At 35.3% G+C, this 12,510-nt stretch overlaps 1 protein-coding gene across 1 annotated transcript; it reads left to right on the top strand.

Moving 5' to 3' along the window:
• Positions 1–331: 331 nt before the first annotated feature.
• nudc (nudC nuclear distribution protein) lies at positions 332–11,336 on the top strand. The gene is made up of 9 exons (XM_015606841.3): positions 332–522; positions 2,065–2,142; positions 2,276–2,491; positions 2,635–2,715; positions 3,120–3,233; positions 3,671–3,865; positions 3,960–4,043; positions 5,377–5,495; positions 11,009–11,336. The coding sequence occupies exons 1-9, from the start codon at positions 448–450 to the stop codon at positions 11,058–11,060; spliced, it is 1,014 nt and encodes a 337-aa protein (XP_015462327.1). The 5' UTR covers positions 332–447; the 3' UTR covers positions 11,061–11,336.
• Positions 11,337–12,510: the final 1,174 nt, after the last annotated feature.

The raw sequence follows: 12,510 nt of genomic DNA, 5'->3' as shown, positions 1-12,510 counted from the left end.
CAAGGGGCCAGGCATTTTTTTTTTTTACATATTTACCTATAAATAAATCCAGCACAATTCGAAAAGAGACTCGGCTCGTGAGTTAAACAGTCCTGGGCGTTTGGTGAGGAGCAGTAAACTCTTTTTGTCTCTGTAAAGTCTGTATTTACACGGATAGTAAATGTTCCAGGCGTTTCTAGAGAGTTCTCTCCGCGGGCTCTGGTTCCTCTCGGGGGAAATCTTTAATATGCGCGAGAGTCGTGACGTTTTTTTAGTTCCAGTATTTTATTGGCTCTCTCGCCTGTCCGTTAACTCTGAGGTGGTTTGATTGGTCAATCCTGGAGGCGGGTCCTGTAGCTAGGAAGCGGCTGCGTGTTTTCCTGTCTGTGAATAACGTGCCTCCGCTGGTCCGCTGCTCCGCGCTGTTCGTTGTTTCTGAGCGCAGTCTGAGACTCAGGGCTGTTAGAAATGGGAGATGATGAGGAGAAGTATGACGGGATGCTGCTGGTTATGGCGCAGCAGCACGAAGGAGGAGTGCAGGAGGTAACGTGTGAAGCGAGCTGCGAGAACAAGAGCATCAGCAGCAGCAGGGCGGCTAGCTGGGTTAGCTAACAGCGGCTAGCCTGTGATGGACCTGATTTACTCGCCTGTCTGTTGATAGGGATTTGGTTAGGGTTTTATTCATTATTTCATTGAACAGCAGCAGCAGCAGCTATCCGTGCTGTGTTTCTGAGAATCTAATCTAGCACTGCTCCTGTGGTTGCCGTTATACGGGTAAAGTTACCGGTGTCTGTGTAGCTAGGTAGTTAGCTAACTAGCTTATTTAGCTTTTTTTTTATCCTAATAAACTATAAGCTTAACTAGCTAGTTAGGTTAGCTAACTTTAGCCAGCTTTTAACTTTAATCCCTGGGCATCTAGTCACAGACCTTCTCATAAGTAGCAGTTTTGATCTATAATCAACAATCAGTGTCTGCTGCTACAGCTAACATAGGCCTGTCACCATAACTGTATTTGTGGACTATATATTACACCCACATACAGTACCAGTCATAAATTAATATTAAAGACCTTAACAGTAAAGGAACACACATGGAATTACATAGTAAACAGAAAAGTGTTTGTCCTCCACAATCATCTTGAGCACAGTGTGAATTAAAGTATAAATCATATTCTGGTTTGTTTACAAAGGAATTCTGCATTTGTTCCTGTGTAGCTTTAATGTCTTAAATATTACATTTAAAATATAATAGAAAGTAATATAAAGAAGTAAAACGATTTGAATGAGAAGGTATATCCTAATATATATATATATATATATATATATATATATATATATATATATATATATATATATATATATATATACAAAAAAAAAGTTGCAGCAGTTCTTCAGGTCTAGGTTTAGAAACAGTATGTGATAAAAGAATGAGGTCAGCTGACTACCTGAATATACTGAATGACCAGGTTAATCCATCACTGTTTTTTTTTCCTTCCCTAATGGCAGGGGCATATTCCAAGATGACAATGTCAGGATTCGTGGGGCTGGAATTGTAAAAGAGTTCAGGTTCAGGGAGCATTAGATCATCATTTTTACAGAAATGACAGTAAATACTGAAATTGCAGCATATTTGTAAAAAAAAATTAATTGCCTATTTACATTAAGTAACGCTTTTCTGTTTGTAAATATTTTTTAATCACCTATTTACATTAAGTAACGCTTTTCTGTTTGTTGCAGTCCTCCCTCTATGTATGGAGGCACTTTTATTAATGCAATGGTTATTGCATTACCGGCTGAAATATTGCCGATGTTTCTTCATTCTCTTGTAATCAAGAATGCAAGTAAACAGAATTTGTGATATCAGGGTTATAAAAAAAAAGTTATGAAAAGTAATGATTAGGTCATATTTTTGTATTGTTCTGGATGTGTTTGGTTGATAATGGTAGCGAGCAAGTCATTTTATGTGCATCCTGTTCTGTCTCAAAGGCTCACTTAACTAATTATGCTGATATATTGTCAGTACCCTGACTTTCTGTGTAAACGGCAAATAGAAGAAATAACTAAATAAACACTTTTTTTTCTACAGTTGGTGAACACATTCTTTAGCTTTCTCAGACGAAAAACAGACTTTTTTACTGGAGGTGAATCTGGAGCTCCAGAGAGGGTGAGTTAATGTCATTGAATAGAAACAATCCCTTATCTTTTTTTTTTTTTTTTTTTTTTAGTTTTCTTCCAAATCTTTTTTTTATGTTTGTGTTTAGTAATATAGTGTGCTTCACTCAATCTTTACTCCTTAGTTGGTAAAGGAGGCATTTGCCCATCACAGTCAGCTGGCGCTCCAGGCCCATAAGGACAAACAGTCCAAACAGGAGAAGGAGAAGAAAGAGAAAGCAGAAAGAGCTGCTAAGCTGAAAGCTGAAGAGGAGAGAAAAAAGAAAGAGTTGGAGAACGAACCCAGAATTAAAGAACTGACGGATGAGGAAGCGGAGAGACTGCAGACAGAGATAGATCAGGTAAGACTGTCCACTAGTTTTCTCTTTTACAGCTAGAAGTTTACAGTACGTTTATTAACCTGATTGTTTTGTTTGATTAGTTGATTGGTTTGGCTTGGTGCCTTAAATCTTTTGCATTTCTCTATTGTGCATGATTTATGCAGAAGAAAGACAAAGAAGAGCAAAAGGAGAAAAAAGACACTGAAAGCAGTGCTGCCGATACATCTGATAAAGCAGAAAAAGGGGTGAGTGAGGAATACACATTTATGATAATGGGAAAAGAAAGATGTGGACATACCTAGGATGAATTTTGATCAATTTGCCGTATTCAGAGTCAGATGAACTGTCTCTGTCTCTGCCTGACTCAATTTCAAGAGTATAGTGAGATTTCCATGCAAATGAAATAACTTATGTTTCAGTCACAGCATACCGGTAAGTGTAACCGGTACTGGCATATGGGATTGCCATTTTACAGTGTACAACACTAACACTAACAAAACACTGGCAATCTGTAAAACTAAATGGTTTATATGGGTATATAATGCTTTTTTTTTAACACTAAAGTGTTCTGCTGTACATATATACTTGTACATATAGCTTGTCAAATGTTTTGTGTGGTAATCTTGAGTTTTACTGATGTGTCGTTTAGTCTGAATCTGAAGGAGAAGAAGATGAGAAGGATAAGAACAAAGTAAAACCTAATTCTGGGAATGGAGCAGATCTGCCCAACTACAGATGGACACAGTCCTTGTCAGAAGTGGATGTGAGTATATTTTGTGGAGCTTTAGTCAAGCTTGCCTTTTTGTTTCTTCGAATACAGATATGACCACACTAATGAGTTTATTTGTAATGAGATAAATGATGACTGTATCCAGTTGTTGCTTTATATTCTTATTTAAGCTCTGTGATTGTGGCCATTTATGTAAACATGCATGGATGAGTTAAAGTTTGTTGGTGTTTAGCATACGTATGCTTTTCTTGGAGGGGGCTGGTTGTTTAATAAATTGATATGCTTTCTTTAAATTTAATCACCTATTATTTATTTTTGTCTGAAATAAATAAATAGCTGAAGTGTATCCACCAGATCTTTACATAGAAAAATACTCATAAACCATTGACGGTTGTTCTTATTAACAGTACAATATCAAGTTTTTCAGTATCTTAGTTAACAAGATTTTGCATCTTTTATTTCATCCACAGTTGATAGTGCCTTTTGATGTGAAGTTCCGGCTGAAGGGTAAAGATGTTGTGGTGGATGTCCAGAGACGTTCTCTGAAGGTGGGCTTAAAAGGCCACCCACCTGTGATTGATGCTGCATTGTTTAATGAGGTGAAAGTGGAGGAGAGCTCCTGGCTTATTGAGGATGGGAAAGTAGTGACGGTTCATCTGGAAAAGGTAGGAGAAGAGAAATAAGTAACATCAAAAGTGTTATATGTTGGTCATAATTAATAATAATAACCAAATATAATATGTTTGACTCTCAAACTAGATAAATAAAATGGAGTGGTGGAACAAGTTGGTGACGACAGATCCTGAAATCAACACCAAGAAAATCTGCCCAGAGAACTCCAAGGTATGTACAGAGCTGACATAAATAAAGATTAGCCATTATTTGACTTAAAGGAAGCTCACTTGCTTCATGTAGCAATGTAAAAAATTAGAATTTAGAAATATATATATTTTTTTAAACCATACTTTTTCACACTATAAGGTACACTTTCAGTAAACTGAACTGAAACTCCTGTATAACACTGTACTTTAGCGGTGTGGCTTTACTGCTCTTTATAACCTGACTGGTAAAATTTATACACAAGACTTACCGGATTCTAAGGCGATTTTTGGCAAAATAAAAAAATTAAATGTGTGAGAATATTAAACCTTTTTTAAAGTTTAGTTCTAACTTATTATGTTGGTTGGTATTAGCCTATTCTAAAGCTATTGTACATTAGATCTTAATCTCTGTGCTGTGCCTACACTAGAGTCCTTGACTTCACTTAACTTGTATCTGGATTATTTTTTTCGCTATCATAGCTTACCGTTTGCCCTCACTGCAGTATTATGAACGAAAACACATTAACAATTGAAGCTTCTGAAATAATTTTGTTGCAGATTCTTGGTTTGTGGCGCCACATAGTGTGAGTATTCTCACTGGCCAATCAGTACTTTGCAAGCTTAACATATCATGCTTCAGTTCCTAAGCTACTCTTGTGGAACCATGAGTGAGCAGGTACTAAAGAACTCAGTTCTAGGTACCAGGTACCAAATTTGCTCAGCTCATTTGCTGAAAAGCAAGTCAGATACAGAGTCTGTGAAAAACTGGAAAAGTCATGGAGTTTAGAAAAAGCGAATTTCAGGCCTGAATATTTTTTGGAAAAATAAAAATACCCAAAAAGTTTAGGAAAAATCATAAAAAAAAAAGTGTTTTGGTTTAAAAAATAATTTAATGTTTGGGTAAATCCATCACATCTCGTTGCATTAACTAGCTGTCTATGTGGGTCCTATTTAGACTGGACTTTCAGCTTCAACTATAACCGTAAATTCACACAGTGAGAGAAAAATGCTGATTTAATGCTGTCTGGCTTTATTTTAGACACATATGTAAGGCAGAAATATTATTCAGCTTGTAAAATGTGATATTTCAAAGTTTCAAAATTTTAGGTGAGAGATTATTATATAATAACTTATAATTTTGACATGGATTTATAGTTTTTTTTTGCCATGTCTGTACTGATGTTTTAAAGATCGTATGGTCATTAAAATGTGCCACGAAGGCATGGAAAAGTCTGTTACAAAGTGTATGTACCCTGCATGTAGATAGCACGCAGTGTAAAAATGCCTTAACAATCCTGACAATATTGCCAGCATGTAGTATTATTATATGATCTGACCCTTTTTTCTTCATCCAGCTCTCTGATCTGGATGGCGAGACACGCAGCATGGTGGAGAAGATGATGTATGACCAGAGGCAGAAATCCATGGGCCTGCCCACCTCTGAGGAGCAGAAGAAACAGGACATCCTGAAGAAGTAAGTGACATTAACCTTGACTTCTTCACACAGACTTTCCACAGAAGCCGTACGTCATGTCACACAGTCAAGCTTCGTTAAATTCGAACAGAAACAAGACTAATTCCAGATTAGTTATCCAGGAAAACGTTGACATTGCTGATTGCAGCTGATTATTGTTGCAGCTGGAACAAGGAAATAACAAAGAGAATTGCATCAGGAATTTCTTAAGATGAGACTGCAGTAACCTCATGTTCCTGTCCCTGTTAAAAGGGATGGGTGTTAATCCAGATCATACAGCACCTGCAGCAGGGTGGGCTAGGGAGAAACGGCCTAACCGATTTATTAGAGGTCATGGAAGCAAGCTATGGTTTCGTTTAGGACTGTATGGTACAACGATATGTTTCATCTGTCAGAATAATGTTGGTTAATATTACGCTTTAAAACTACACAATTTAAAACAGTCTTGTTTTGCCATTTATATGTTGTGTGTATGTGATGTGCATGTTAAAAGCTTTGAGTGCCGGCGCAAATATTGTTTATGCTAGTTTTCCTAACAAACCGCAATAATTGTTTTTTTAAATGTTTTTTTAAATGGCAACCAAAAAAATTTAAAAGTGAAAAGTATATTTTATGTTTATCAATTTTCATAGTTTTGCAAGGAAAAAATATATATATAAAGCTCTGGAAATAATTAGGAGACCACTTCAGTTTTGGAATCAGATTCTCTGATTTTGCTATTTATGTGTTTGAGTAATTATTCTATAAACTACAGACAACATTTCTCCCAAATTCCAAATTAAAATATTGTCATTTAGAGCATTTATTTGCAGAAAATGAGACGATGCAGAGCTTTCAGACCTCAAATAATGCAAAGAAAACAATTTCATATTCATAAAGTTTTGAGAGTTCAGAAATCAATATTTGGTGGAATAACCCTGGTTTTTAATCACAGTTTTGATGCACCTTGGCATGTTTTCCTCCACCAGTCTTACACTCTGCTTTTGGATAACTTTATGCCACTTCTGGTGCAAAAATGCAAGCAGTTCATGCTTGCTTCAGCTTGGTTGCAGGTTATGTTCTAGATGTTCTGAGTTTGAGGATTTTTTTTTTCTTTTTTTAAAGGCTCAGTCCCATATATGGCTTCAATAGCAAAGCATGTGAAATTTTGAAAAGATCAATGAAAGTGTGGAAGATGTGTCTCAGTAACTCCTACTGTTACCGGTCAAGGACAGGTTATGCTCTTTTAACAACAGCCATAAAGTAATTTTATAAGCTCTGTGTCAGGCTGTGCAGGCTCCTGGAGTTACCGGGACTGGAACTTGCACACTGTTGCCAGGCTCATTTCTCTTGAATGACCTAGTGGTGCACAATACAAAGCTGGCCAGTGAATCAGCTTTGGCCTAATATTGTAATTGCACTTTTATTTACCCGTCATTCTAAATTTAGACCAGATGAGATCAGATCTATGCATGATAGCATGTCAACACCTGTATTGTTTCTGATCTTCTGGAGAATCAGCCAATGCTTGGGATTTTCCAATCACTGTTTTTTGTCCCCTAGTTCCATTCATTTGATTTTGATTATCTGCCGATACCGATTCCCTATCAAATAATTAACAATGCAGTGTAAAAAAACAAACAAACAAAAAAAACATGTGCAAGTTGATATTTTTTTATTGTTAGTTTGTATTGAAAAATTGTATTTTAACACACATTTGTTAGTAAATGTATTATATTTTACTAGCCTGTGCTTTTTAAAGGCTAATTATTGCTTACTTAATATGTTAATGATTCAAACATTAAAATCACCAGTAGGGCTGGCCCGAATAGCGTTTTTTGAGCTCCGGATATTCGGCACTGATTCGAAGCGAATATTCGAATATTCGTTTTTAAAAAAAGAGGTAAAAAAAATAAATAAAAAAAAGCAAATCACGGCCCCTTTAATCCACTGAAAAATGTTCAATTTGCTCTGACTGACGAGACATATTCACCCCGGATTTTTGGTGTTTTTATCCCGGATTTTTGTGTTTTCACCCCATATTTTTTCTGTGTTTTTAGCCCAGATTTCTTTGTGTTTTCATCCCGGAATTTCTGCTGCCCCACACCGCGGCTTATCCGCTGCATAAGCAGGCCAGGAGGCTGCTGCACGGTTTCTCCGCTGCGCAAGCCAGCCCAGTAAATTGCTGTTTGTGTTTTCACACTTAGGCTATTTGCTTAAAAAAACAAACAAAAAAAAACGTTTGTTCAGGAAGTATTTTATATTCTTAAACATTGTTAATTATATTAGAGGACAGTCATTGTAAACTGTACTTGGTCTATTTCGGTTAAAGGATTGTGCAGGGCATATTACTGTTTTTGTATTTTTGCACTTGGGCTATAAGCTCAATATTAAATATTTCGTTTGTTTAGAAATTATTTTATATTTTTAAACCATGTTAAATTATATTAGAGTAGAGGAAAGTCATTGTTAATGATGTTATTGTACTTGGTCTATTTCGGTTTAAGGATTGTGCAGGGCATAGCCGTATTACTGATTTTGTATTTTTGCACTTGGGCTATAAGCTCAATATTAAATATTTCGTTTGCTTAGAAATTATTTTATATTTTTAAACCATTTTAAATTATATTAGATAAGAGGAAATTCGTTCAGACATCATTTTTGTAGGCCAGGCTTTTGTAACCGATTTAGCCCCTACTGTTGCCACATTACCCCTTACGTTTTATTATATAAATCAGTTTCGAAGAGCCTGCATTTTTTTTTTATCATGTATAATAGAGGTCTGCGCGAGACTGATTTTTAAACCCACTCTTCCACGCTCACGCGTTTCTGTCTCGTTACCGCACCACAAAAAAATTGCTTCTTTTAATCCCGCGCCCGCCCGCCACATACACATTTCTGCCGCTCCCGCCCCACGTTCCTAATATAAATTAAATAAACTACATTTAATGCTTCAAATTTACTTATATATTTATTAAAACAGCAGCGCTGAATAGTGCGGTCCCGTTCCTTACCCCAGTCCAAACACCATCGGTGTGTGCGTGTGTGTGTCGGTCCATCCTGCGCGTTGAGAGTTTTCTTTAGTTTTTTTAGTTTTTTTACAATTATTACAGTTTTCTTAACTATTTATTAATTTGCTCCCGCATCGTCTGGATTAAACTCCCGCTCCAGCCAATAACAGTTCAGTTCTGTCCCGCGCGCAAGATATTCTGACGGGACCCGCGAGAACAGAAGTGGTTAGAGTGAGGTGGAAAGGAGAAAAAAAAAAACGAATATCCGAATACCAAAATTAAAAACCGAATACCTACTCAACGAACGAATATCCGAATACCCGAATATTCGGGTCCAGCCCTAATCACCAGTGCCAATATTAAACAGTGCACATATGTGTAAAACATGTGGCCTACCAGATTTTAAGCTTTTAATAATGCATACTTGAATGTTAATGCAATAATCAGTGTTAGATTGGCTAAATTAAATTTATATTAGATGTCATGTAGTGTATTGTATTTATCACCAATGTTAAAATCATGATTCTGATTTTTTAAATGCTGGTAGTTTCCAGTATTTTTGGGAGGGACTGTAGAGGGAAATATAGCTTATTAACTAATTCTGGTGCAAAGCATCTTCATGTGTGATTAACTTGTGAGTGATCATGCACAAAACAAACATCATAAACTAATAAACAGAATCGGGACGTTTTTGGTAAGAAACAGTAGGAATCATAGGTTACATTAACACGTCATATAAAAGTGTCTCACACTTTTTTTTTTTATCACGTTAGACAGATATATTTTTAGACAAGGAAAAAAGTCAGTGCGGAGAAGTGAAAATAGACAATAGCAGCGAATGAGGGTTTAATAAAGGTTTTTAAGGTAGGCACATCTAATACGTATATAGGGTGATGTCTCTCTTCAAACTAAATTAGAATGCTTATTCCTAAGATGCTCGTGTTTCTGATAAAATATCAAAATTTGGCCACAAGCTGTGGCTACAGCATAAAAGAAAAACAAAAAGATTAACCAAACAAGTGTCCATAGCTAAATAATCTTTTTAGTTTTACAGTGAGCTCAAACACATTTGCAGTGATTAACCCGGCTGTCAGCCACTGGAAATCCTTCATCGCTCCTGTGGTGATGGAAGTGATGAAACCTAAACTTTGCATGAAGCATAGCTCTTTTGAGCATGTGTCAGTCAGCTTAGGTGTGTAAATTATTCAGACAAATGTAGGATATGGGTCACAATAAACAAAAGAAGAAAGAGAACAGCCTAAAATAAATTTGGTGAAAAACTTTTACTGTGTTGCTGTGTTACCATAGCCATAGGCTAAGATTTTTTTGTTTTAAAAAGATTTTCAAGCTTTCCTTCTAACCTGAATTATCAGAGAGCCCTATCAAAATTTTGGAATTGGTAAAAATGAAATTTGTGTAAAAAATATATTACATGTTAATGTATTTTAGATTGTTTATGGTACAACAGCAAAACGCATAGTCACTCTCACTCTTATGTTTAATAAAGGACGGTAGTAAGGAGTTGTTGGAGACAGACACAGGGTCTTACCTTATCATGTTACGGTTTATTAACCCTGCGGTTTATTGCAGTGAAGAAGCAGGGTCATTCTCGTTCACCCCAGCACTGTAACTCTTGAGTGATGTATTCATATCTGGACTGAAAAACAACAAAGTTTAATATTTAAATTCTGAATGATTATGATGATTTCTGTGTAGCTTAATGCCATTGCTATACCAATGAAGTTTTTTTATTTTCTGTCAAACACCAGAGTTAAACAGTGGTTAAGCTAAGAGGTCTGTGTGTGTGTTAATCTGGTCATGAACACCAATAGTGTAATAATATAATGCAGTAGTTAGTGGTCTTATGTGTGTAATAGTGGTTATTTAACCGTTGTCACGGCCCAGGTTTGATTAATCAGTTGATCATTAAATTTAAATCAAGTAACTTGTTACACACTTGTTTACTCAGATCTAATCATTTCTTCTTTTTCTTTTCCTCTCTTTTGCCTCATTATGATGCTTTTTGTCTTTGTGTGAGATTTGTTCACATTACAAACCAGTCCTTTACAATTATGAATGTGAACCAAATCTGAATTAATTACTGAGGCTTGAATGTGAATCTTGCCTTAAACATTTGTACAATGGCTTGAAGTATCAGTGAGAACTCTGCAAAGAAGCTTTTGTACTTTGAATTCCAATGAATCGCCTACTGTTTATTATTATTTTATTAAGATAAATGACTTGAAATTTGATTAGTAGCCTAAGTAATTTTTATGTATTCATTGATTTAGATGGCATGTGACAAATAAACCCAATCTAAACTAATTACAAATGATTTATTGATATTTTTCTAGCATATTTTTCTTAAATCAGTTAATCATGACAGCACATACTATTTCTGGTATGTGAACTGAAGTTAAGGGTAAGCTTATATTTAAAATTTTAATGTAATTTAGGTTGTTAGAATATGTATAATGTTAATGTTAATGTTTTGTTTTTTGTTTTTGCTTGTTTTTTTGTCAGGTTCATGGAGCAGCATCCTGAGATGGATTTTTCCAAAGCGAAGTTCAGCTGAAAGCCGCTGTTCTCTCTTCTGTGGACAAGCTTTTGCTGAAGACACACCAGGCACCCTTAAATTAAAATCAGCGTCCGCCCTGTTTCTCCCCTTTACAGACTGTTGGTTTATTCCTTTGCTGTTCTTTACCTTTTTTTTTGTTAACCATTAAAGACTGCATGGCCGTCTCAGTTGAACTGTACTGTCAGACAGATGTACTGTCTTCTGAATATTTAAACGATTGCATTTTTTTAAATAAAAAATTCAAACATCACCACCCAGTGAGCTGTAAAAGTCTGAGCAGTGTCTCATTTTGAATGAACTTATAAAAATTTCATTGAGGTTCAGGTGAATGGAATGCTTTAACCCGTTTTATTTGTCCTGTCCTTCACATTTTATCACCTGAGAAGTAGCATTTACAGGGCTCCTGCTGAGTTGAAGGCCAGGCCTTATTTCTGTAGCTCTCTGGGTCATTGCACTTTTGTGTTGTTTTTGGATAGGAACAGGGCCCAAAGGCTGATTTTTTTCTTTCTATCTTTTTTTTTCCTCTTTATTTTACCCCCAATGGCAGTTAAATGGCTTCTGTGGAAAGAAAAGTTATCACATCGCCCCCTAGTGTATCTAAAAGGTGCACTTAGTCCAAAATTGCTGAGAAAAATGAAATGTTTTAGTTTAAAAAGAAAGGTGAAAGGTCTTGTAGGAACTTTTGAGGATTTTAGAAAGGAAACCAGACTGTCATCTGAATGACTAAATAAGAGTAATTAAATTTTTTTATTAAGATTTTGTTTGATAAAAAGGCACAAAGCCAGTTATATAGCTTAATTTTAAGCACCAACCCAGATGGTGAAATATTTTGAATTATTGAATTACTTTTTATACATTGACTATTTTTGTTCATTTTTTTGGTCAGTTTTATTTAAATGATAAACAAATCAACTACAAATCAACATTGTTACAGGTTAAGAATAAGCGAGTGTGTGTGTTCACTACCAAGGAGACTTGGAGATCCCCAAAAGAACATCATGATTCCTTATGTGTTCGTTTATAGTCTGGATAACTTCAGTATTTATTTACAATGTAGGAATAAATAAAAAACACTAAAAGCAAAAATAAAACTTACACTTCTCTTACAAATCTGTTTTAGGCCTTATACATTTAGTACCCTATACGAATTATATTTTAACTGTATAATTATTATAGTAAAAAAAATATTTTTTGAAATTTGCATTTATTTTTCTTGTGCATGCAGTGCATTGATAATTCACCAGAGGGCAGAAAACATGAAAACATTACTTCTGTGACAAATTATTTGTTTAATTTTTACCACCTCCCTTTTATTATTTATTATTTAATTATTTATTATTACTTTACGATTATTTAATTATTTACTTATCAAATCATAGGTCTCAAAAATGTAAACACTGTGTATTAGATGTGATACAATTGCCTTAGGGAGATGAAATTGTAATGT

Source organism: Astyanax mexicanus, chromosome 3, assembly GCF_023375975.1.
Source record: "Astyanax mexicanus isolate ESR-SI-001 chromosome 3, AstMex3_surface, whole genome shotgun sequence".
Taxonomy (NCBI): domain Eukaryota; kingdom Metazoa; phylum Chordata; class Actinopteri; order Characiformes; family Acestrorhamphidae; genus Astyanax; species Astyanax mexicanus.
Note: the sequence above shows the minus strand (reverse complement) of the source record. Positions and strands in the feature narration are given on the sequence as shown.